Source organism: Serinus canaria, chromosome 4 (assembly GCF_022539315.1).
Source record: "Serinus canaria isolate serCan28SL12 chromosome 4, serCan2020, whole genome shotgun sequence".
Lineage (NCBI taxonomy): Eukaryota > Metazoa > Chordata > Aves > Passeriformes > Fringillidae > Serinus > Serinus canaria.
This window is the reverse complement of record NC_066317.1, coordinates 32543140-32570942: the sequence shown is the minus strand read 5'-3', so window position 1 is coordinate 32570942 and position 27803 is coordinate 32543140. Positions and strand designations below refer to the sequence as shown.

Genomic DNA, 27803 nt, shown 5'->3' with positions numbered 1-27803 from the left:
ATATTTTTTTTCACTCAAAGAGCCAAAGAGAGAGAATACTTCAGGGAGGAAATCTTCCTTCTTAATTCTCATTCCATCCAGTCCCAGTAAAGGTTGCTCATAGCATAAATCCTGAAGAAGTAATTATTAGAAGCATTTTCACTTAAAAGGTGTACAGGTAGGCACCTGTATTTCATAAGACTCAGAACAATAAGAGAAGCTTAATTCTGAGCTGTCACCTGAATGATTTCTGTGAAGTTTTAAAACTAATGTATGCTAACTTGGACAGGAAGCAATCAGTTTTTCATTGGAATAAAAACACAGATACAGGACTGCTTGGGCATCCTTTCACAAAATCTCCTGGTGCCTCAAGTTTCAGATATGTTTTGCTCAGGTGCAGTGTGTCCCCAGCTGTCTTCACATGTTCTTGCTGTGGCTTTGCTAACAACCCTTCCCCGGCTGTGGCTGCTGAGAAGGGCAGTGCTCCTGTGGCTTTTCAGAAACCAGCTCGTGTGTGGTGTTAGTTAATAACCACTTCACACCCAAACTGCTTCCAGGCCTTGAAACTATGTCTGCAGTCCTATCATATGTTTGCAAAGTAGGTGTTTGGAGCCAGGCTGTCTCTGTCTGTGACTGTGTCAGAGGCACAAGTGATTTGTAACATGTATGGCGAGGGACATGTAGGTAAAGGAGATTTTTGAGTGTTTATTAATACTAAAACATGTGAGGAAATCAACATTCATCTTTTGAAGAAGGATCTGGACACACTTTAGTAAACATGGTTTGATGTAATGGAGTTTTCTTCTGCTCCCTGTGATTATTTTCCACCAGGAGTGTGAAGTAATGCAAGGAAAAGCTGCATGTGATCCTATCAAGGAAGATATGGTGCGTGTATAACGACCTGTTTCAATTTTGTTCTTTTTCTCCACTTACTATTTGCTTTGTCAGCTTCAGCAACTTTCCTCAAGCAAGAATTCCAATGCTTAAAACAGCAAAACCCTAATGTAAAACCTTGAACACCTCTTCTCTTCACAAGAGAAATAGCTCATATATTCCTGTTTCAGCCTATTGTGGCTCTACAGACACACGTTTTTGTCTGACACAGAACTTTGTGTAATGCCTGTGATTACTTATTTAAATATCTTTTTCAGGAAGGTATGACCTAAAGTTCTTTGAGAGTCCAGGTAAATAGTAATTTCTATTCCTGGTTCATTATACTGTTGACTTTCCACCAAGAACTGGAAGGGATCAAAGAAAGCAGGATTTACCTCATTAGTATTCTGCCCATACTTTCCTATTACCTTATGGTTATCTGTTTCATTTCAGATTTAGCTCATTCAGAAGGTGCCTGGCTTAATTATTCTGAAGACCATTAATGCTGTTTTTTCTAGGTAGTGACAGCACAAATTGCTTAGGCAACCTTCACTTCTTGTGTGAAGCCAAAGAGTCAAGGCCAGGTTTCGTCTCTGTGTGAGTTCTAAGTGATCAAACCCCTATGATGCAATAGGCTGGAATAAATTAAAATTTTCTTTCAGCTTTTGTTCATGGTGAATATAGTTATGCCTCACTACTAGCAAGCAGTACTGTCAAGCAAAAATATATCAGATGTTCAAAGTGAAGCCAATCTTCAGTTAATCTGAGATTTCCCATTATAAAACAGAGTCAGCAGAGTTTATTGATACCTTAATATCAATAAACCAGTGAAAAACTAGATTTTGCAATATAAATATTTAGATATACTGTATCTTCAGATAGGTCTGAAATACAGCTCTGTGACAGCAATAGGTCAGTGATGTCTCATTATGCAATATTTTTATCATAATTATTTTGTTAGAATTATGTAGTTGAGCAATTCTTGATATGAAGTTCAAGAAGTATTTGGACAATACTTTCAGGCACATGGTGAGAGTTGGGGATGTTCCTGTGCAGGGCTGGAGTTGAACTCCATGATCCTTATGGGTCTCTTCCAACTCAGCAGATTCTGTGACATGATCAGTGCAAAATCTACTGGCTTTTAGTCATAACAAGGTATTGCTGCTGTAAGTTGCTCAGAAATGTCTAAAAGATCCTAATGGATTTCTCTCCAATAACTGTTGTTTTTAGCTAAACAGTCACAAAATAGAAGAACAGAGAAATGGCAAAAAAAGTCAGTGGGGCTGAGAATAAGGGTCTAGTATCTTGCTTGTCACCTAGCAGGCAGTCTTGGTTTGGTTTTACCAATCCCTAAATTTGAAAAGTGTACATTCTGGTAGTCCAGCATGGGAGCACTTGAGTGGCAAATGAAAAGAGAGTGAGTGTATTTTTCACGCTTTTGATACCATGCCTCTTCAGAGCTGTACTGAGCTTACGTGAAGCAAAATGTGTTTTAATTCCCAGTATTGTTTCTGTTCCAGGGCTTCTTTGATACTCTTGTCAATTTAAGGACTGTAGGGTTCTTTCTGTAAAACTGTATGGAAATCCTTCTGTAGTAAAACTTCTGCTCTGCTGCAAAGCAATATTGATCTGGCACCTTTGTTCTATACTGCAGTCATGGGCTTTTACTGGCTGGGAAAAAACTTTTCTGGATGAAATTTTACGTAGATGATAACAGAAAGATGTATTTCTTTCTGTCTAATGATAGAACTTATATTTAAATGTCATTTTTAAAGAGAAGCAAAAAATTGAAACTGTATGTTTTACTCGATATTATGATCTCAGACATCAGCTAGAGGTATATTTTTTGTGAAAATAGATTTTTTGTTATAGTGCAGGAAACATAAGGCATTAAAAATGCATAATGTTTGTACTAACAACAGCTGATAATTCTCTATGCAAGCTGCAGTCCCATGGGTTGCCAGTAAAGACTTAAGTAAATACTTGTGCAGGGAATTAATATATTTTGTGTCTGAGAATAGCCTGCCCCACCCTGACCACACCATATCGTAGTGCTTTGTGCTGGCACAGAGAAAGGGATTGTCATTGAAACATGCCACTGCCTCTCCTCTGATGGTCTGGGGACATCCTGATGCTTCAAAATGTGACAGCTTCAGCATGGACATGAGATGAGCAAGGCTGTCCTTCACCAGTTGCATGTTGGGCTGTAAGATTCCTGAGGTGCTTTACTTTATTGCATACTTGGTGCATGTTTCATTTTTCCAGTTTTCACATCACAGATGTGTCTGACCCCACTGTTTGAGTCTCTTGTTTGCACTTTTCTATTTATCTCTTGCTTCTTCCCACCAACTTCTACCCAATTACCAGGGGCCTGACCTGGATTTGTTATATCCCAGATATTGCCTAAGCTGAGAGGGAGGTTGGGCTCTTGCTTTTGTGCTTGGAGACTCTTAAAGTGAGTGCTTCAGTAGCAACAACAGTAGTCTGTATGTAATAATTTTCACCAGTACATTTCTTTTCCCTGTAAGAACTTCTTGAAATGCTCCCTGGTTTGTGGGTGGCTGGCCTGCAGTAAATACAGTTTTTACTTTAAAAGTTCGTTTTTCTCTGCTTAGCTTTCTAATTAAAGTTGAATGTAGGCCACCTACCTGCATGTGCTTTTGCATTCATCTCTGTTTGCCATTATTTTGTGTTTCTGAAGCATGCTTATTTTCTGTGGAGTTATATGTAGAGAAAGGGTCCTTAATAAAATCTTATCCATTGAGTTATTGCTTGCTAAGTATGTGTTCTCAATCTCAAGAGAATGGAATGGCTTTGGGAACTCCAGCTAGCTTGTTGAGCTTTTTAGCATGGCATCTATTTCAAAATTGTAAACAAGTTCTGTGATAATGTAGGGAAAATTATTTGTTCAAGATGTATGATTTTGTACATGTGCTTTTCTAAATGCTTAAATATTTGTATAAGTGTGTTGGTTCTACTACCTTGCCAGAAATTTATTGGTGAAATTTTTATTTATTAAGTCTTTCAAAAAAATATTTCTAGTTCATTTATTTTTCTGAAGATAGTAAAAAGCCAAGCACTAGAGTGGAAGGGTACTCGCTTGTTTACTTCAAATGAGAAAGATTCATGTAAAAACACTGTTATTAGAGACAGATATGAAAATGAATGGTATAACAGTGAGCTAAGGGTCAAAATAATACAAACCCCAGTAGAACCTTAAAGAAATAAAAATATCTGAATTCAGTGTAAAACATCTACATTTTTAAATGAATAAAATTTGAAATTCAAAGAACTGAGAAGCCAAAGAAAGAAGGTATAGCCTGTGCACCAGCTCAATAAGCTATTTTATATTGGAGAAGTGCTATATATTCAAGTGATTTAAACAAAAAAGTACACTTTGATTAGTGCCAAAGGCAGAAGAAGCCAGAGTTGGTAAATGACAAGAGAGAAATTTTCAGAAAATGGAGAATAATTGTGCACTGGGAGGGGGGAGAAACCTGAAAAAACAGCCAGCCAGGGCAAATAATTATGCACGAGGTAGAGACTGTGTCAGTGAATTACATCCAGGCCATGGAAGGCTTTGGTTCCAGATCTTGTTGATTCAAAAACATGGTTACCCTTGGGGAGGCATTTGGTACAAGTCACAGAATCCCAGAATACTTTGGGTTGGAAGGGACCTTAAAGATCGCCTACTTCCAGTCTCCCTGCCACAGGAAGGAAATGTTCCTCTGGACCAGGTTACTCAGAGCCTCATCCAAGCTGGTCTTCAACACTTAACCTCTCTGGACATCTGGTTCCAGTGCCTCACCATCAATTCACCACAGCAGTGAATTTTTTTCCAATATCTAATCTAAACCTGCCCTCCTTCAGCTTAAGGCCGTTACTGTTTGTTGTATCAGTACACACTCCTTAAAAAAGTTCCTTTCCAGCTCTCTTGTAGGCTCCCATTAGGTTCTGGAAAGTTGCTCCAAGATCTCCTTTGAGGCTTCTCCAGGCTGACCTGCCCCAACTCTGTGAGCCTGTCTTTATGGGAGAGGTGCTCCAGCCCTATGATTACCTGAGCTTGTTCTAGCAGGTGCACATCTTTCCTGCCTTGGAGGCCCCCGAGCTGGATGCAGCCATCCAGCTGGGTCTCACAAGGGCAGAGCAGAGGGGCAGAATCCCCTCCCTTGGCCTGCTGGCCATGCTGATCCACATACAGCCCAGGATGTGGTTGCTTTCTGGGCTACCAGTGCATTTTACCAGGTCGTGTTAAGCTTTTTGTCCACCAGCATCCCCAAGTCCTTTTCTCTGGGGCTTCTCTCAATCCATTTTCTGCTCAGACTGTGGTTTATCCTGGGATTGTCCCAGCACAGGTGGAGGACCTTGCACTTGGCCTTGTTGAACATGAGGTTTACAAGCCTGACAAGGTCCCTCTGGATGGCATCCCTTCTCTGCAATGTGTGGCCAGAACTACACTCCTTGGTGGGGTTGGCAAACATGCTGAGATTGCCTTCAATCCCAGTGTCCATGTCTGGGCTGTGTTGCAATTGCAGGGTCATCAGTGGTGTAGGGTATCTTAGGAAAGCTAAGGCTTGTCTCTGTTCTACCCCAGCTGTAGAAGGGACAAATAGTGGGAAGCTGTCATGAGGGCAAGGTTTGTGTCTTAGCCATGGAGCTGCTCTTTAGTGCAGCAGCTGAACAGGTTTTGGAACGGGGCCTTTGCGTGGGACTGCATGAACAGCTGCTGCACAGCTGTGCCAGGCCACACTGCACATCTGCATGGGCATCTCTGTGCTGTGCTGCATGCTCTTGTCTCAGTGTCAGCACCAGGGTTCAGTGTAGCCTAGCAGAGAGCAGTATGAGTGGTAGCAAAGTCAGGGGTAGAGATCAAACCTTCGGGATGAGACTCGGCTGCCTGAGCCACCCCAGAGTCAGAAATCTTTGTGTTCACCCAGTCCCTAAAGGGAGCCAGGGAGCAATGCTCTGCCATCAAGCCTTGTGTTTGTTTTCTGCTGTACACTCAAGACTTCAGTTTTATAACTTTTCATTTTGTCAGTAATCTTGCCAATGTCGTCTTCCTTCGAGGTTCTTTGGAAAGACTTGGGAGAAGGTGGATATTTACAGCATGCTTAGAGAAGCTGATGCTGTGTCTAGTTTTACACTTTAATTAGCAAGCACAACAAATATCACATGTTGAATATTTTAAAAATTGTTTGTGAGGAATGGCATATTATAACTGTGACCTGCATATGGGCTGTGTGAATTTAGCTCGCTGACAGCTGTGTGAGTTGTGGTTTTAACTGCCTGTACTGCATTGCTTTCATCTCACAAAGAAGCACACCCCAATTTTCTCTATGGAAAATAATTAGTAAACCATTATGGTCTGGCATTGTAATAAATTAGGTTCAGGCTTAATTTGAAAGACACTTTTGAGAATCCCACTAATTCAAGTTTAGAGGGCCGTACTGGTATTCATCCAATCTTCTTGCACCTCTCCAGATTTATTACCGATTCAGCAAAACTTTTCTGTGTATTTCCCAACTACAAACATAAAAACTAGAAGGACTACATAATCCTTTACCTTTTTTTTTTCCTTACCAGGTGATTTTTTGACAGCAACCAGAGCAACGAGAATAATTGCTTACAATAATTATGCCACCATTATTAATAGTCTAATGAGAAACCCATGTTAAAAAAACATTTCATCTGAGTCCTACTTTTGTTCCCATGCATTCACTTCTAAGTCCTGCTTTTGTATTTGTTTTCTGGAAATTTGGGTCAAAAATTATCCAAGTACTATATTATTCAAATGCTTATTCACATAATTGTTAGCTTTTAGGTTAATGTAATCTTTTCTTATGTAAGGGACTAGTTATTTAAGATGTTATCAGTAACTGCAGTATTAGGCCAGTAGGCCAGTAATTATTTATAACTTAAATCCTTTTATCCTGAAGAAACCCTGAATAGGCCATCTGTCATGTCTTTCTACTAGCAGGGGTCAGATCATAAGTCATGATCACAGTATTCACTAGAAGGGAGGAGTATATTTCAGTATGTTTCAGTTATTTTAGGGATGAACATTAAATAATGGGCTTATTTAATCTTTATTAAAAAGGATTCCAAATCTCCTTTAGTAAATCTGTCACAAATTTTCCTAACACATTTGGCTCTTCTGTCAACTCATTAGGTGGTATACCCTTGATGGCAACAAAAGACTTCTTCAAGATATTTAGCAGAATGTTCTTAATTATATAATGCATACAACTTAACTTCAGTAAGTGTTCTAAGTACCTTCCAACAGAATATCAGTTTTTACCTTCTTACTAATTACAATTCAGGTCTTTATTTTTTAGGAGAAAATAGCAGCACTTCAGTTTACAGAGGTGACCCTGAATTTTCTACCAACTAGCTTTCAGATTAGCTATTTCATGGCGCTGATCAGTCTGAGAACACCTTGTATTGGTGGATATGACTGCAATGCTCACTTGTCACAAAATGCTTTGTGTTGGAAGGGCCCTTAAAGATCATGTAGATCCACCTCAACTCCCATGGGCAGAATAGTTAGTTCAGAGCCCAATCCAACCTGGCCTTCAGCACTTCCAGGGATGGGATATCTGCAGCTTATCTGGGAAACTTGTTCCAGTGCCCCACCACCCTCACAAGGAAGAGTTCCTCTTATTATCTTATTTAAACCTACTCTCCTTCAGTTTGAAGCTATTCCCCCTTGTCCTGTAACTACATGTACTTGTAAAAAAGCCCTCTCCATTTTTGTAGTCTCCCTTCAGGTACTGGAAGGCTGTCACCCTTACCAGCAGTAAATTTCTTGCAAACACTGATAATTAACAATGACAACCAGAAACCAATTCAACAGTTAGGTTTTATAAAATTATATAGTAGAATATGAGAGCAAATGACTAATGCTAATGGTGGCTGAAGTTACCCTTAAAGAGATTCTGAAAGCAATCTGAGGTGAGGTAAGAAAAATTGAGGAGACCAGCAAAGATAAAGTATCACTGGCCTGTCCTGCCCTGGAGTTGTTGTTATAGATTGTGTTACAAAGAGCAATGATACCTAAGCAAGAGGATAAGCCCTTCTTTCCAGCAGTGATTACCACTGTCTAGTGTGGGTTCTGTATGACTGACCTCTCAGCAGGAGCAGTATCTGGACTGCTCACAAGCAAGAGCTTTCTGTGTTTAGGGTTGTCACAGAAGATTGTTATAGTTGCCGCGAACTTTGACAGAAAAAAACTCATGTTAAAAATGCTTCTCTGACAAATGGGAGATACTTCTGTTGGACCAAGCATGGTCCAAGCACATTTTGGTGTGTATACTTCTGGTATTGCAATGAAATCTGATTTTTCTCTTTGTTCTTAAAAGCTAACTTAAATTCAGTATTAATGATCTGTCCTTTGATAGAGTGGTGTTTAATGGTTAAGTGATGTCTTTCAGGTATTTACCCTTTGTTGGACTTTAAAAAAAAGTTATTTCTGTCTTCTTATTGTGCTTCATTAGTGAGCTCTGCGTGATGCAAAGTGGATTTGATTTTACAGCATAAATATACCCTTCTTCTTCTGTAAATAAATCATATAAGAATGGGAAGAAACCTTGAGAAAAAAACTTTTAATTTTTCATAAGCAGAACAAAATCTGTTAAAGACTTGCTGTAACTTCTTATGCCCTGTCCATTTGGATAATTGCCTGCATAACTTCATGAGATAGTTAATGCTTTACCTTTATGTGGATTTTTGCATTTTAACATTTTCTGCTATTTCTGTACCTTCCCTAAAGAGTTTTCATCTGCCAAGTGCTGGGTATGGTTTATCAGGTGTATTTACCAGTCATGTCTTTATTGTTGATTGACGCTTTGATTTAAGCTGCTTGGCAGTCATGTATGGCTAAATATATGCAAACTCACAAAGCAAAAACGTGTACTTTGTTCTTGTTCTCAACTCCATGTTCGTATCAAGGCTGTTGTCCTTCCTACTTGGGAGTCTGATGCATCTGAAATTTTCATGGAGAGGTCCTGAGGGAGGGTTAGGCACCCTTTCACTGCTCACCTGTAGCAGTAGCACATGCAGTTGCATTGCTTTTTGAAGGTCTGAGGAAAATTCAGCAGAGATGTTTAACCTTCGATGAGCAAAGCATTCCCTTGAAGAGTAGCTGTGATATTGAAAGCAAGAACCTTTTAGACAGCAAAGTCATACTTGAGGATGGAATAGAGGTTGCTTATGAAAGTAGTTCAAAAACTGCATCAGCAAATACAGATGTTTATGCGGAATCTAAATGTATGAAAGGTGGGGGTTTCTTAAACGTTAAATCAGTTGCCATAGATATACATTTCTCAACATTTTCTTGATGTCTTCACAAATGCAAAATGGCATAATTACAATGCAAAAAAATTTACCATGGGGAAAAAACCCTATTGGTGTTTTTCTAAAGAACCTTGAGTGATTTAAAATTGCTTTCTGCTTTACAAAAGAGAAACTCTTCCTTGTGGGGGAGAAAAACGAGTATGACTATGAAGGCAAACATACCTACAAATTTCAAATTTTTAGTAGCCCAAAAGACTATTTTCTTTGAAAATGTTTAGAGCTTTCTTGTCATGCTTTGGCCATAGTAGTTAGGGAGTGGTTAAACAAAGCAATATTAGGTGCAGTAATTTTTGTACCAGTCATCCTAAATTTATTTATTTTTGGTGATGGAATTGTTTGAATTAATGAGTGAAATTTGCGTCCTTAGTTGTTGCAAAAAAGAATCAAAGTCTTAAAGGGCTAAGGACAACTTACAAAACATATTAGCAGTATAAGAGAAAAGAAGAAATCAACAAAGGTTGGATTTATTTAGAAATAATTATATTGTTAATTATGGTACAGGACCATCAAAGTAATTTCTGAAAATTTATTAGATAATATAAGTATTAATTTAAGAATATGCTGTAGTTGGCAGTTTGCAAACTTAAACTGTAAGTTCTAGAAAACTTGGTTATAATATAATGTCTAATACTCTAGAGAGGGATGCTGATTCTGCAGCGATGTTTTGAAAGAGCTGCATGGCTAGGTTAAATGACAGGTCTGTTTTGTCTTTACAGTTGGGGAAAGGCATTTAGATGTGCATAATTGGGTTTCCTCTTCCAGTAGTGCCCTAGAAGCACTTCTGAAAACAGTCTTAATAAACATGACATGTTTGAATTCAGAATCTTGCACACACTTACTGCAGAGGTGTCTGATTGTATACATCCAATAGCTTTACAAAAAAGCTGGTACCATTATAGTCTTGATTGGTGCCATCATTCTAGGTGTCAGCTTAATGATTTTTGTGCATGTGTGCTTGTTTTCTGTTGGACTCTGCGTTGTTTTTAATGAGGCTAGAACATTAGGTATTTTATTGAGTATTATACAGGCATTTTAGGGTTGCTGCAGATATCAGTCAGGAAGATAAGGCTTCTCTAGCCTGATGGCCTTTCATGCTATTTTAATTCAATGCTGGACTCAAAAAATTAGTCCTCTTTTTGGAGGGGCAGAAGGTCCTCAGCACTTCTGATTATATAAATTTTTTACAGGTAATTATTACATTTGTATGTGGAAAGTTATTTCCCCCCCGAATTAAAAGAGCCCTGGTTGAATCACCACAGCACTGAGATATTACACCAAAGCACTGAAAAAAAATCTATAGTTTTACAGCTGTTGACTTATATTCTAATATGAATTTATTTATTTTTTTAATATAGAAGTAATTTTAAAACCTGAGGTTGAGCTTCTTGTTAGTAGAAAGTTTTAGTGTCATTATGTTGTTATGCTACAGCTACACTGAATTGTTCCTGTGAAACTCAGCAGTCATAGGATAATAACTGTCTGGTTAAGAAAAGCCAGTGGCTTACTTGTGACATAGAAATAGCAGAAGCTGTCAGAGATTTCTATTGCATCCAGCCCTTCAATTAATGGTTTTATTCAAATTAGAATAATTGATGAGAAGTCACAGCTTGGTAAGACTCAGACAAGCGATACATAATGAATAACAGTGACTGTATTTATCTTAGCAGAGCTCAGCAGTGAAAGCTGCTTGTATTTCAGTATTCCTGTAGCTCTGCTCCTGGAATATTTTGATGGTCTGCCAAGTCATGCAGCTGGACAAATACCATCACTTTGATTACTGTTGGGAATCTTTGAACACAGAGAACAAAACTTAGCTTAGATAAAGAACAGTGTGTTTTGTATTCAATTTCCTGCTGTTCTGTGGTAGCGGTTAGATTCTGGTAAGGACTGAAAATCATAACTTTTGTTACCTGAATCTGACTATGCTCCTGAATTAAGCATGTAATTTCTTTTCTCTTAATAGAATTGTGACCTTTTTTAGCAATATTATGCTTTTATTTCAAACAAGTAGCTAATTTTTAAGACATCATCCTTAACCCCCTTTTTTTTAGCACTGATATTGTACAAGATGAACAATAATTCTGTGTGTCTTTGCTTGGCTAACTTAAAAGTAAGAATTCTTTCACCTTAAAAATCTGAATAAAGTAATTCTATAGTTTTCACAAATCTAGAGATGAAGAATTAAGATTGTTTTCAGGAAATTTATTTGTGGTGGTTCTTCAGGTGTTTGAGAGAGCAAAATCCTTCTTTCAGTTATGATCTGGACAGTGGCAGTCATTTTGATTGCTCAGGGCAAAAAAGAAGAATTGCAAATCTTCCAAAGGGTTCTGCATACCAAGGAGACCAGAATAGGAGTATTCCTCTATTCAAATGATTTCTTGTCTTCATGGGTACAGGCAGTATAGAAAGGATTGATTGATCTCTTACTGAACATGATTTTGTATCTCACATTTAGATTCCAAGGGACCAAAAAACTGAAAAAAAATCCTTTAATCTGTTGTCTCACTCACGTAATCATCTCCAGTGCAATAAAGCTAAGGCTAATTTCCACTTACTTCCTTCAGTTCCATGAGGTGGTGTTGGGAATACAGCTTTGTACATTTCATACTTTGAAAACTGTATTAATGGTTAAGTGTGGAAATGGTGGAGCTGTCATTATTCAGGAAGGGGTTGCAGTTTGTCAGACTCAGAATGTGGAAAGATAGAAATCTGCTGTAAATATATGTTATAATTTGTGTCCAATTTTATTCAGTCTAGTGGTACCCTTATTTGAAGTACTAGGCATTCATTCTGGTAGGTTAATCTTCCTGTTTATTATGTTTCATGATTCAGAAATAACAGAATAACACATTTTAAATTATAATATTTTATAAACAACCAGATTAGAAATTGCTTCAGATGTTGAGAATAAAATTGTTCTAAGTTGTTTTTTGTAATTAATTAGCAAAGTTTTGCACTGAATACCTCCATTGCCAACTTCAGTTGGGAAGAAACAGATTGTGAGGTTTTAAACATACTTAGGAAGGTTTCTTACACTTAATAGCATGCTGTACTAGTGCTGCATTTCCAGAACGTGCTAGTATTACTTACAAAGTATTTTGTTGTTGTTTCAAACTAGAAGTAAATTCAGAGGCAGTTTGTAGTTGGCACAGAGCATTTATTTCTGGTGTGTGCCTGCATTAGTTTTTGCGCTTTAAAACACATCCATGCATATCACTTCAGGATGAGCCAGGTATTCTGGAGTGTCTGGGCATGGGTACATAGAGGTTTGTGTGATTTTACACTGTTTGTGTGTATTTAGTATCTGCTACTGCTTTAGGGCTATTTCTCCTTGTTTCAGTGAATGTGGGGGTTTGTATCCAAAAGCTATCTACTTTTTGGGATGGTGCTAGTCTCAGAGGTATTCTGTAATAAAATGTCTTTATAATAACACTTTTTCATTAAAGTTACAACTTGAGGAAGATTTAACATGGAGAGAAGGCACTGTATTTGCTGACACTATAATAGTATTAATGCATGTAAGATGCTCTGAAAATGAATGACTGTTTTCTAACCTTTATGGTTTAGCACTTTGGAATAATTTAGAAAAACGTGTTCTTTTAAAAATATGTTTATTAGCTTGTTCAGATATAACTTAAAAAGCTGTTTTTAAAGGCATGCATCCAGAGACATGCACACAATGAATTCCAAGTGTCAATGTTTCAGGGAATCTAAATTATTTTCAGAATTTCAGAAATTGAGAAGGGATAAGTGGAAGGAGAAAATGTTGGGCTGGTGCCAAGCGATAGCTCGTAACCCTCACAGACTTCCAAACAGCACAAGAACACCCGAGGTCTCAGGTGATGCTTCACATAACTCTGCTTTGGTGAGTGAAAAGTTGCATTTCACAATGGTGGCATGCTCAGAACTTGAGAGTTGTTAAGTTTATTTTTAAATTGTACTGTTTGCCATTGCTTGCATTTCCTCCATGTGTGAAACCCTTTGATATAACATCTGTTTGCTCTTTGAGTTTGCTTTTTTTTTTGTCTCTTATGTTATGCATGGTTTGTTCTGACTTGCATGCTGTGTCTATAAATCGGTATTGATGTTTTGTGAATGGTGAAGTCTTTAAGCAGGAGATGACCGAGTATGGATCACTTCCATTCTTGTGATCCTAATCACTGCAATGGCATTTGGCCTCTGATGAATACAGCTGGACATTATCTAAAGGCACCTCATTTACTCTTTGTGCCTGCCTGTAACAGGAACAAAGTATCATGTGTCTAAATTTGTGTCAGACAGCTGGATTTTAAAATTATCTTGATATATCAAACATGCTGTTGCAAGAGATGGTTGAGTTTCTGCATGCAAAGCTATTGATAGTAGATGTTCAGGCAATGTGAGGTTGACAGTTTACATGGTGGAGTTAAAATGTATCATGTGAAGCTGAATAAAGTTACTCATTAATAAGAATTTTAATCCTGCAGTTTTTGTTCATTGAAATAAAGCCACTTACTTACATCAGTAGACCTGGCCAGGTGAGTAAGAACTGGTACTGGTATGCAGAGGCTTCCAACTGCCCCGTCTGTAAGAGCAAAAATTGTCTACCTGTCTGCTTGTTTTAATTGGACTTTCAGGCTACAGCAAGGCTGAATATTTGAGATACATCCAGTTCAATATGCCTGCTCCAATTTCATTAATGAGTGTTAAATAGGCACTGTATTTCCCTATCCTAAGAAACAGGAGTGATCAGGAAATACTGTCCTGCAGTTCTTGAAACATGGACAGGGTGACATCTAAGCTAAAAGGTGAATAATTGTTCCTAACCACTGAAGAAATGTGGTAGTCCAGGTGAAGAGACAGTGGTCTGCTTGAAAGCTGTTGAAGTTTTGGTGAAATAAAGCCCCTAATTAATGTGGCAAAAATGTCGTGTTCAATTGTAAATTATATGGAATCTAAGCTTCCCTATAGAACACAAAAAGACAGCATAAAAAGCTGAAAATTTTATAGTTTATTATATATATTGTAGAATATTGTAATAGCTCACTCTCCTCTAGATACTTACTTTCAGAGAAATAAAAGGAAATGAAAAATCAATGATTCTGTGAAAAGAGATGCCAAGTATATTATCCCCCATTTAATTACTATTGCTATTTTATTTTTAAATTTTATTTAACTGCTTTTACTATTTAGGTATTAATAGTAATAGGAGGTAGCTATTAAGGAATTGGGATATGTGGAAATTTGCATATTTTGATTTCTGCTTGACTGCTATTCAACATTTAATTTGGTTTGATATTCATGAGGTAAGCATTCCAATCTACCAGATGGGATTTAGAAATTATGAACTGGAAATACAGTTCAGAACTGGTGAGTCCATAGACTTAGCATCTTTTAGCCCTATTGATATTAAAACTTGTTCAAAACTAAGTTTGCATGGAGACTGCTGCTTAGTTGGTGAAATGCGTAAGAAAGCCAGAAAAATAAGCTACTGGGGATGATACTGTGTGTCACTTAATATCGTGATTGGCTGTAGAACAATAATCTTCACAACAGGAAATAAAACAGTAATGTCTCTTGTGGTCTGCCAAGCTTTCCTTTTCATTTTATTTGCTTCCCACTCTCTTAACTGTGACTTTTTCTATCCCTCACATCTGAAGAAAATTGTATTCAGTATAAGTTTTTGCTGGCAATGTCTTTCCAACTTGCAGGATTTTGACTGAAAATAGTTATTTCACTTGTGAGCATTTTTAGTCTGAAATTTTGTTTGAAATTAATTTTGATTTTGTTTAGTAGTCGTTGCCTTTTCAATATTGAAAAATTTTCTGGCTGTTCTTGAGTGAAGATACAGAGTTTAGCACTGGAAACTGAAACAGAAGAAAATAAAGAATATAGCAAACTGTTCTAAGTTTTTAAAGCCATTTCCAATGAGCTATTCAAGCCCCTTCTTTCTAAATCAAACTTCATTTTTCAGTGCACTGCAACTCCTCTGTGGACCTGATTCCCTCAGTATGGGTTTACTTGGTGAGTCTTGTGCCCATGTGAGTCTGTGTCATGAAGACCAAGCTCTTTGCTTCCTTATTCTGTAAGGTGCCACGTCTGGGTTTGGAAGGAAGCCAAGTGGAATGCAGACTGGATCTTTTTTTGACCTCTGCCATATGCTTTTTGTACACTTCTGATTCAGCAGAATGTCATCTTTATTTCAGAGCTTCAGCTAAGGCATTGAAAAATATTTTCCCTTTAAAACTAAACCCCAAAGTGGCCATTCCACAATGCCGCTTTTCCAAAGGAAAATGGTCTGAAAATGGCAAGCAACTCTCATTAATTTTTTCACAGAATCGTAGAATACCAGGATGGAAGGAATCTCAAGGATCATCTGGTTCAACCTTTCTTGTCCTAAGTACCATATAGACAAGATGGCACAGCGCCATGTCCTGCTCATTCCTAAAAATATCCAGTGTTGGGGAATCCAGCACCTTTCCTTTGGGGATTATTATTTTCCTCTTGTGTCTAATCAGAGTGTGCCCAACTTGTACCCATTAGTTGTGTTTTGCTTCTAACTCCTTGTAAAAGGGGGAGTCTTCATCATCTTTGTAGCCACCCTTGAAATCCTGGAATGTGATGATAATGTACATCTCCCCTACGCTTTCCTTTCTCAAGGATGAGCAAACCCAGTTCTCTCAGCCTTTCCTCATGTGGCAGGCTTCCCAGTCCATTTTTATGGAAAGAATTACTTTTCTCTCTGTGAAAAACAGAAGGGAGCTTGCAGAGCAGGAGGCAGGTTATGATCATTAAGAAATTGCTTTTTTCATTAGGCAAGTAAATGGAACACTGAACAGCAGTGGAGAAAAAATGCAGAAGAATTAAGCTCATGAAAACACTGGAATGTATTTAAAGAGTTTAATAAAAGCAGTTGCACCATTTCATTTTATTTGATGTTAAGATGTTCTAGCTTCATCCCAATCAAATAAATTCTGAAATATTTTATCAGAATTCAACTAAGGAGTCTTGAAAACATTTTTCTGTTATTGTTGTCAACTGAATTATAATAATATCCCTAAGCTTTATCACCTTAGTGTACTTCATTTGAAGATTAAAACCTTGTGTTCAGTTTTAGATGGCACTCTAGCTTCTTGGTTCTGAGCACACCTTGAAGATTTTGAGTCATTCTGTCATCAAAGGAGGCATAAGTTCTCGAAAAATACTGTTTAATACTGTAGTTTATTGGATTTGGGGGTTTGTATTGATAGTTTTAGATCCATAGTGAGTAAATATTTTTTTTAAATACTTAAAACAATTTCATATAGTCAGTTAACTTGGTGTAGTAGAACAGAAACCTGGAATTGTCTTTGCTTCTCTGATAGCTGGAGATCATCTCTTTATCAAGCTGAATTTATTATCAGTTTGTTTCTGTAGGCATTGTTTCTAAACTTAGAAGATCCATCCTTTGCAGCGTTCATCATATTTTGAGAGACCTGTAATACAACTTTCCCTTCTGGTCATAGTTTCCATATTCCCATGAGTATCTTAAAAGGTCTTGTCTATTCCTGCTCCAGTTTGAACAGGAATGACCAGTTTTGCACTGTATTCCAGATCAAGCTTTCTGTTCCTAATAATTGAAACATTATTGCCTGTCCAGTAGCACATTTATCATACTTCATAGATTTACCAGTCACTTTATTGAAACTTTTTGTAGCTGCTATTTTATTTTTGAGATCAAACCTCTACACTACGTTGGCTTTTAATACACAAAGACTATATCAGTTCAAATTATTAATGCTCTTCTATCCTTTTCCTATTCACCAGGCAATATGCAAATTCATCTCTTTTTCATTTTTCCCTCTCTCTGATGTGTTCCAGAATTGGGGAAAGAATAGTAATGTTTTTTTCCTTTACTTCTTAAGAATCTAGATCTTGAAAGCTCATAATTTTATGCAAGAGTATTTGCAGGGTTTTTGTATTCTGAAAAGATAATGGATATAATTGAAAATAAGAAATTTAAATTATTTCATCAGTCTGTGCTGACAGAATCTATTTATACTGTGATTCTGTAAGCATATGTATATGTGCTGGGTTCAAATGATTTTGATGGGAATATGTAAATATGTATTAACATTGATTAAGCAATTTGTCTAGAAGCAGTTCTGTGTACCACTGTTTTTGCAGAGTGTCTAGTGTTTCTCTGGGTCCTAGTTCAAAACCTGAGCATTATTATAATCTATGTTCCCAAATTTTATTTGCAGCCTCTTCTGCATATAGCATGGGCTGGTCCTTAATTCAGTCCATCATGTGAAACATATGGAGCTAATGGCACAAGAGCATGTGTTTAGTGCTGAATTGTAGCCATTAGTATGAACCACTTTTCCTTGTTGTATTCCCAACCAGAATTATAGGTGAATATATGTGGAACTTTAGTCAGGTGAGTAACTAGGTAATTTGTGTTTCTATATGCAAATGAAATTTAGAAGTCCTGACAAATGATCAAGCATCTGATTTAACTGTAAGGAAGGATTTCTTTTTATTCAAGCAAATGATGCCATCTGCTTCTCCAAGAGAAAGTAAAATGTGATTATAAATGATCTGTTTGACATAGGTAGATCCCATGTTGCCACATCTGATATTGACTAAGCAAGCTAATAGTAGTCAATAGTCATTCTGAAATCTAATTAAACAAACAAGGAAAAGTGGGGGGTTTTTGGTTTTTTTTTTTTTTTTTTTTTTTTTTTTTGCTGTTCACCCTGACAGACAGCTCAGCCCTCCACAGCAGCTTTCCCACTTGATCAGTGGGATGGAGAAGAGAAGCAGTGGGGAAAGGTGAGAAAGATAAGAGGGCTGAGATAAAGACAGTTCAATAGGCAAGGCAAAAGCCACACATGAAAGCAAGTAAGGAATTTATCTATCCCCTGCTTCCCGTGGGCAGTCAGGTGTTCAGCCATCTCCAGGAAAGCTGGGCTCCATCAGGTGTAACAGTTACTTGGGAAGAAAAGTGCCACTCTGAATGTTTCTGCTTCCTCCTCCTCCTCCTCCTTTCAGATTTTTCAGAACATGATTTATCCCTTTGGTCACTTGGGATCAGCCCACCTGGTGATGTCCCCTCCCAGCTCCTTGTGCAACCCCAGTTTCCTCACTGGTGGGGTGAGTGAGGAGCAGAAATGTTCTCGGATGTAAGCCTTGCTTAACAAAAACTGGAACAACCTGAAACTGAGTTACTAACACTGTTTCCTGCAAAAATTGAAAACATAGCCCCATGCAAGCTATAATGATGAAATTTAACTCTATTCCAGCCAAAACCAGTACAGGTTTTCTCCAGTGATGATAAAGTGAGTATCTAGGATTTAACTGTAAGATTTGCTAATTATGTGAGATTCTAATAGTGTAAGAACGATTTATCACTAGATGATCCTTAAAGGTCCCATCTAACCCTAACCATTCTTTAAATCTGGGATCTTTATCTAAACACCCAAACTTAATTTGAGAATAAGAAAGAGTTCTTCATCTGAGTTTGAAGTGTTTAGCTGCCTGATTTTCATGAAGATAATGTAATTCCTCCGAAATCTTGTGAAATAGGGTACCTCCAAGTTTCCGTTTATACTGCAAGCCTTGAACTGTTAATCTGACAGGGAGTGATGGGATGTTTAAGATCTGTATTTTAATTTTTTATAGGAAAACCACATAATTTAAAACTCAAAAACTAGATGTGATTAAAGAGTAATTATCTAAGAATATGGAGTTGTTTTCTTCTGAATTATCATCTTATTTCTATAACTATTAAGTAGATTTTATGAATAAGGCTTCAAAACCAGCTAGGAAATCCAAAATACCATACCTACAATGATCTCTATAAACTGATTTTTAAAAATAAAGTAGTAACATTAATATAATAGCCAAACAATGTGTACATGTGAGTAAAACTATGGAAGAGAGATTATGCAGAGAAATGTAATTTTAAAAGGTGTAGAATATCACCAGGATAATAAATTATATGATTTCCCAAAGTATCTGTTCATGGTAAAGTTTTGAGAACTACTCCTTGTACTGTAGGTGTTCCACATCCTTCTGCACAGTGCAGCCTGCTGCCCAACAGGGCAATTGTTTTAACAATGTATTGCTTTGCAACTTGCAGGATCAGCCTAAGCTGGCAGTGGCCTCAGGAGCCATGCCACGCCAGGCCAATCTTGTTGATTTTCCTTATATTTAAAGCCAATTAGCAGTTGTAACCTTGGTTACCATCACCTTCTACGTTCTCACCACCAATGTGATACTGAGGATGTAAAGTTGTTAAGAGCTCGTTTGTGCTCCTTTTCTATGCATGCATAAACAATTAGAGCAGGGTAGATGTAGGCAAAAGCTTTTGGGTAAGCCTCCACCAGTGTCACCTAGTTATTTATGAGTGACAAAGATATGGTCAAGTTTTTACATATTTGACCAGTGATTTCAGTTGGACTTCCCCTATGACAGGCTTAAAATGACAATCCTCATTTAAAAAATTTTAATTTTGCTTTTTCTAACAAAAAAAATGGGGGCTACGTAGAAAATTAATAGTATTATGAATTTGTGTGCACAAAAATAACTTTAATATGGGAGGGAAAAAGGAAAGTTTATCGGAATGCTGGATTCAGTAGCACATTAAGATTGTAATATTGTCATTATCATTATTAATATTATTGTTATTATACCGCTATGTTTTATTTAGCTTTATAACTCAAATTATAGTTCAGGATTTTTAGCTGTTAGGTTTCTGCATTTATTATCAGAGAAATTTGCAATAGAATATTTTTATCTAGATAAAATTACTATAAAAATACATTGACATAAAATGTGTTAAATGTCTGTGTAATTGTTTGAATAGGTTGTATTAAACTCTTTATTTTCCCCAGAATATTTAATGCATCTAGTGTCTCACAGCAACATGTGCTCACAAAATTGCTTCAAATCTATTTCATATAAATTATTCATAATTTGTTTCCTTTTTGTATAATTAAAGCTGTCATTAATCTTTCACTTAGGGAAAAGGAGCATCATTTCAACGTAGAGTTTAACACCTTTTAATTTTTAAGCTTTGAGGATGAGGACTGTTGGACTGCATTAGACTGTTTCACATAACTTTTGACTGAAAGTTCAATAAAATATTTTTCTGGAAATTTTTCATATGTTCGTAAAAATCTTATATTTAAAGCACGTAAAACTCCAGGTTTTGTGATGTAGCATTACAGATACTGAAACAAGAGGGAATTGCCACATCACCATTTAGTTTGTATCTGGCAAATGACTTCCTGAAAATGAGAAAATCAGACAGGGCCAAGTAATTAACCTAAGTTTTTTATGAGATGAAATTGAGTTATTCTCTTTCTAGCTCAGTGAAGCCTTCAGTCCCATCATTGAGTGAACATATACACCGTAGTGGGGAAGTCAGGATGATAGGAAGCGTCAGAGTTATTGCCATTATTGCCACAGTAATACTAGCAAGGAAAGCTATGAAAGCATATCATGTTAGGAAAATAAAAAAGAAAAAAGGTGGTGGTGGAAGATGATAATGCACTTTATCTTGTTAAAAATTTCAAGGTAGTACTAAATGTTCAAGTTAAATTGCAAGTTTACTTATATTCCCATCCTCAGGTTCCCTAGTATTTGTATGATATTTTGCTGTCCCATACTACTTGAATTACAAGATTCAGCAACAGCTTAAGGATAAGCTCTCTACTGTGCTGACTACTGCAGTTTGTGTAACTCAGTGCTGTAAACAGAAATATGTCTGCATAATTTGTTTAAATAGTCTGTACTGATACCATTGGCATGCTTGCAAATATGTGAATATGTGCATGTAAGTTTGTGTAGTGTGTGTATATATATTTTTATTTTTTCAACCCTGCTAGTTTAAATTTTACCTAATCATCTAAGTTTCTGCCACAGTAATCATTCTCACTCTGAAGTGGTTTGCAAAGTAATGATTGCTGCAAAATATATTCCCAAATATATTCTTAAGAGGAAAATAGGGTTGTATGTGCACACCTAAGACCCATTTCATGCATTCATCTTAGTACATAAGTTTTGTTACAGACAGGGGTGGAAGAAGAAGAACGTTGCACAGCTACAGGGAGCTATCTCCCTGGATGCATCCCTGATGTATTCTGCTTTGCTCTCCTCAGTAGAAGTGTTCCCAACCTTGGTTTGGTGTTGGTTTTGTGTCCTAGAGGCTGCGCAGTGCAGCGCGTCTTTGCAGCTGCGCTTCCGCTGCATTGCTGTGCCAGAGCATTCTGGATCCATTTCAGCACACATCCAGCTCTGTGTTCCAGCCAGGCTGGGGGCTGGCTTTCCTGCAGGTAATGAGCCTGCACGTAGCAGGGCTGTCCTGTGAGCACCTGGCCTGGGTAGGGACAGCCTGAGTCCTCATGGCAGCTCTCCATCGTTCTTCCATCGCATAGAGGCGTCTGGAGCATAGAGGATTAAGTAGGGCCTCTTGAAATCTGCAACACGTGGGATTTCCCTTTCTTTGTGATTTTAAAGGAGAACTGAGGTGTGGAATAGGGTCTGGAGAGATATACCTTCAAATGAAATATAACCTTTATATGCAGATTCTTCTGAAAATATGGTCTGAGAAGTCTCTGAAATTGAATGTCCCTGTTTTGTATTGTCAGTGTCACGAAAACTTGCTGTTGCAGTTGGAATTGTGGTGTTCCCTTTAAACAAAAAACAGCAACAGAAAGCGCAGGAGAGGAAAGGAATCATAATTATTGTGTAGGTTAAAGCACTGATTTCTGTTGTATGTACCTTCCATTAAAGTTTAGTTTAGTTGTAGTAGGAATTACTTTGTGAAAGTAATTTCTATTATATTATTTCAGCCTCATTAATATGAACTAATGAACACTTGAGATGAAATTTCACTTAAAATAGTAAGGTGCTTCAATCCTCTAGAGACCAAGGTGTGTTAGACTTATCCTGGTTGATAGTGGAAGGATTTAATAACTTTGGATAATTAATACAAGGAAGGAAGAGAAAATATAGCCAAGACCTAGTTTTTTTCTCAAGATGAATCAACAAGCTGCAGTTTAGTGTTTGATCCACAGGAGATGGAGATAACTGGATGAACCAAGCACCCTGCTGCAATTTCAGAGGTGTTCAAATATTTGTCTTAGCAATGCCAGTCCTGTGAATTTCATTAACATGGGTATGTGGTCAGAGATGCCCGTATGTGGATGCTGACCATAATCACTTGTGTTGGCTCTGCTGACTGAGAAAGAAAACTGCTTGTGACCTTGTTAGGCTAATTACCTCTGGGGTTAATCTGTTATTCCCTCCCCCTGGCCCTTGCATAAAGTATGAGATGGGAGTAATAGGATAAGGTTAAGAAGGGGAAATGTAAACTGAAGGGTGAAGAGCGTAATCTTGCCAATAACATGACTTAGGCTGCTGTGTGATTTTATGTTGGGGGTTACATAAATCCCATGTCTGTGATACCTGAAATTTGGAATGGAAATGGAAATATTTGCTATGATATTTTTGTTAGCTTTTTTTCTGTCTCCGATTTTCGCCCATTAAGGGTTTTTTCTCTTTCTAAAGGAAATATTTATTAGGATACTAAACAATAGTCCTGGAAAGACTTGGTTTTGTTTGTTTTAAGATTAGGATTCTAAACTGTGTATGAAGAAAACTACATTAAAATGTCATTTTTGAAAAGGTAATTGGCTATAAAATATCTGAATTGAAAATGAAAGAATATGTTTCTTTTATATGAACTTGTATTTCTTTCACAGAAATTAATTTGGTAGCTTGTAGAAATTTTGCCTCCCTATCTTTCCTGTGTTAAAGAAAGGAAAAAAAAAAAAGTGAAGGAACAAATACTGAGAGAAAAAAATAAAATGAAGGACACAGAAGATTGTATTAATTCCATGCAATCCCATTTTACTCTTCCTGGATATTATTTGGTTCCTCACATTGTCTTCAGTCCCAGAGAAGAATCTGTTGTAGGGCTGCCTCTACTGTCAGTCAGTCCATAATTGGCATTTTCAGTATAGCTATTGCAATAAATATGTAACAGAAATATGTAAATAAGGGGGAAGGGTTTGAGATTGGATGAAAGTGGGATAAAAAGTGGTTGTAGATAAAGCTCATTTGCTGTACAAGCCATTAATTTGAACTTTTGTTCTCCTTAGACAAAGAACCTCCCAAACAAGCAAACAAAAGGAAAACCCTCAAAACTGAGCTATCTGCAGGCTTGTTACCTTTTCCAGTTCATAGAAAAGCTCTTGAGTACAGGCTCTGGCTTGAGTAAATTTGAAGGCAGGCAGAATAAACTGACGTGTAGTGAAATTTATGGTAATGAGGTCATTGAGCAGAGGTGCATTGATGCTGCTCCATCTAATTACAAACTCATAGAAGAAGACAACAGCAGCAATGCAGGTGCTTCTGAGAGCTCCCAGGGTGCTCTGTTAGTAGTGGGGTGCATCAAAACTGTATCTATATTATATCTATAAAATATTTTACCTATTTGATGCTGAAATAATTGAATTAATTTTTTGCATTATGGAAACTTGTGTTTATTGAATTGTGTTTGATGTTCGTTTTCTCTGGGTAATATTATTCCGGAATATGTTAATTGCTTCATGTAATCTTTGTAATCTATAAATATTAATGCTTATGAAATGTTAATAACAGCTGATAAAAACAAAATGTAGAAAAATGAGCTATTCAATTAATCAATTTAAATTATAATTGCATGAATAATTACTAAATTGTCAAAACATCAATAATTATGTGTGTTGAACTACAGGAGTATGGGATAGGTTGAGTATTTTATGTAGACTAAGTATGGTTTCCCTTCAGTTCTGTTGCTGTTGTGGGTTAAGGCCATTTTGTTTAGAACTGAGCTTATAAAATGCTGAAGGTCTCATCTTGTGAATAGCCAACTCAAGATACTCATGTGATTTTTAAAGAAATGCTTATGTCCCAGTACCATAAGTGCCTAATGGTGCTCCCTATCTGAAAATCCTGGTCTGTTACCAAAAGGGGTGCTTTCAAATGGGTGAAGACAAATTTTGGGTTGAAGTCATTGTTTTGGGATTTCAATAAAAATGGTTGTCCTTTCAGGAAACCAACAGAAGTTATATGTTTAGAATATGTGAAGTGATGCATCTCAGAGTTGATGTTACTGACATCAAGGTCTTACAGTGGAATTTTTTTAAATAATGAGAGGGTGATTCAGACAGGATTTTTAAAAAATTATTTTTATTTAATGAGAGAGAAAATGGAATGGGGAAGATAATGAAGGGAAAAAAGGGGAAAAAGTGAATAGTGTATTGTGAATACTGATAGATGTCAACTCCACTTTGATAAGTATCTTGTACAACTCTGACTTCATTTGTTCTCTAAAGAAAGTTTGCTTTCTTCCAAATGCTTTATCTCACCATATTCACAGTTCACCTTGGCTTCTGTAGTAAGCAATATCAATTAGCTGAATATTCACTGTGTTGACACTTCCAGCTAAGTGCACTTTTAATATTCTCTGGGTGCCTACACTTTTGGCATGCAAATATATTTAAAATACAGTGTAAATTTTTTTTTGAGATATTTATCACTAATCTGTTGTTTTTGAAAGTCTGTTCTAAGGAAACAGAATTTTTTATGTGCACCATCATTGACAGGAATCACAAACAGTCATCATGCTGTACTTTAGTCATCAGAACATTAATTTTTCGTGCTTGATCTTATATGTTGATCATGTTTCTTTCTCAAAATAGACTTATAGAACATACAGGATGACATAATTAATGTAAATGTGCTTTTTGGAAACTTTTTTCCCATGGATGCAAAAAGTGATTAAAATACAAAGAATTCTGTCAAGTGGAACATTAAAACTTTCTTTTAATGTTGTAAGTAACCTAAAAGTTTTTTTTTAACATAGACAAAAAGTTGTCAAGTAAGACATCTTCATTTATAGGGTTGAATCAAGAAATTTTACCTACACTATCATTGTGAAAGTATGGTCTCTTTTTCTTAAAAGAAAAAAAAATCATATTTTTATATGAGTTTTCTTAGTGAGGTCAGATATGGAAGATTTTTCAACTCAGTGTTCAGAGTTGGAAGAACCATTTGCAAAGAGATAGGTTTTAACAATCTGTGTTACAGCAACACAAGTTAATGCTTTGGTCAGTCAGTGTCTGACATGGAAGATGCACTGCTCATCAGCTCATCAGATGCATGAGGTAGTCAATTTCTGTAGCAATTTTGCATATTTATTCTCAATTCAATGTGGTTGGTAAAGCAATTGGTTTCTTGCAGGTAAAAATAAATAACTGAAAGCCACTTAGTTTTGTTAAATGAGAAAATTCTCCATGGTTTGGCTATGTGTTTATTTTTGGGAGGCAGTTAACCACATGAAGGTCAGTCAGAATGGGGTCAGTGCATATCTGTGCATTCATGCATTCCAGAGTGACTGGCAAATTGTCTGCATCAAAAGGTGGTTTGGAGTCCAGCATGTGCTTTAATTAAACAACAATCAGAAAAAAATTCACTACAAGGAAAGAGCCTCTTTCATTTTTCTAATATTTTGGTTTTTGTCATCCAGAGATCATATCATTAAGAATTTTGTTTCTAGGGGTCATTGTCTGGAGGTTTTGTGTTCCATTTTTAATTTTTTTGATCACATGGCACAGGTAAACTCTTCCTTTATCAAAATACATAAGGTAGATGAATATCTGAGAATTTTGTTTTCTCTTAGCTCATGGGGAATCAGACCAAGTCCACTAGTGACTTTTTCACATTTGAAACAATGTAGTGGTTGTAGTGAGACCTGTATGCTCTTTGTTCTAAATTGAGAGGTTGAATTTTCCTGATTACAAGTTTTTATTTTGCTTTAATACAGATTGCCTCCTGCAGAGAGTTAAGCTAAAAAGCATTCTGACATGCTTGCAGACTTGCAGCAATAACTCTCTGGTAAATATGATTTTTAACTTAAACTGTTAGAACTTCTCTTAACAACCTAATGTATTTACTTGAATTAAATGAGGTAATGCACCTTTGAATATTTTTATGCATTATTTTATTAGATTCAGTTTAAAGGCAAAGATAAACAGAGTAGACTCCATCGGATAAACTCTATTGTGGCTCTGTGTAAAATAATAAGCAAAATTTATTTATTTTAATTCATTATTGCTAAAAACAAAGCAAGACAGCTCTCCAATGCAGCTTAGTAACTTCTGGTTTTCACTGCAGGTAGTAGAGTGTCTACTTTGATTCACAGTGTTTTATTATTTTTTCCAAATAAACACCTTACCTACAAAATAACATCTGTGTTACCACAGAATTGTCAGTGGTGGTGTAGACATCTCTGTTCAAACAAGCTGAGCACTTCTTTAGGGCTCTCTGCACACTACCACAGTCTCAGGTTTAGTGCTTAGACCCCTTGAAATCTAAAAAATGATAAAAACGAAAACATGACATAGGAAAATCGAGAATCAGTAACTTGTGGCACACGTGAATGAGGTAAAGTTTTGCAGTTTCTGGTTTAGTTATTTCCTAAACCTTCCATTTGCCTTAGACTGATTGCAGACACCAAGAAATGTAACTGCTTCCAAGATTTATTGTCTAAATCTTTACACTGTTCCATTGGCCACCTCAGGCTGCTTCAAGGACCTTACTACTGCTAGTGTTACTGTTGTTATTGCTGTTGTAATCATTTACATGAAACAAGAAATGAGAGCATTTGCATTATTTTTTCAATAATACAAAATTTTTAAATACTTTGGGAAAGGATGAATATTTCCACATCAGACATGAGAATTAAATTCCTGCTAAGTTTTCTCTGCCATGAGAAACAATGAGGAGAGAAAACACATTTTACTGGGTTTTTTTCTAAATGGGGTGTGTGAGGAGAATTACATATGTGATAGTGAGAACCAGGGGGTTTACATGTTCATTCCTTTCCCCTTCAGACCCAATATTAAATGAAGCCCAAGACTCAAGACTAAGAAATGACAGCTTTTTAAATACATTATTTAGAAAGCTGAGAGTGAAAATTTAATCTATTCCCATGCATTTGACCTGTAGGTTATCTTTAAAACAATATTAAAAAATTAGATTCAGCAGGATGTCTGTGAATAACATGTCTGCTCAAGAAAGCTTATTAGTTTTCTCTAATAGCCTTCCTCTAATAGTCTCTGCCTCTGGATTTGGATGTCCTGAGATTGTTATATTAATGGAAACAGAGTAGTTGAAACTGCTTTATAATCCTCACTAAAACCTATGCTATCAAGAGAGACCTGTGATGAAACTTTCCACAGTCATGAAGCTGTTTTTGACATTCATGCAAATGCTTTTTTCTTGAAACATATATTTTTGTATTGTGTTCTGTAAAGCTCACCTTTTGAACAAAATCCTGACTTTTGCTTTGTGTTGAAAGAAGTGAATTTATTTTTAATAGAAATTGATTCATTGTTGAGTTCCTTTGCTTAGATAGGTTTTTTAAAAAAAATAGTTGAACTCCAGGTTTATTTTGAGTTTTCAGAATTGTTCTAAGTTCTTCTTTGAAATAGTAAAAAATAAAGCCTTTCAAACACTTTGAACTTGAAAATCACATTGAGAATATTCTGCATTGCCCTTCCTGATTTCCCATTGTTCCCCATCCC

At 36.6% G+C, this 27803-nt stretch overlaps 1 protein-coding gene and 1 long non-coding RNA gene across 2 annotated transcripts in view; one reads left to right on the top strand and one right to left on the bottom strand.

Annotated features, from left to right (window-relative positions):
- Nucleotides 1-27803, bottom strand: part of LOC127059594 (uncharacterized) — an 876248-nt gene that overhangs the window by 194819 nt on the left and 653626 nt on the right. The window lies entirely within an intron of this gene.
- Nucleotides 12968-27803, top strand: part of MARCHF1 (membrane associated ring-CH-type finger 1) — an 82801-nt gene continuing 67965 nt past the window's right edge. Inside the window, exon 1 of the mRNA XM_050974225.1 lies at nucleotides 12968-13069. Coding sequence (XP_050830182.1) covers nucleotides 12968-13069 — 102 coding nt within the window. The remainder of the gene's footprint in view (nucleotides 13070-27803) is intronic.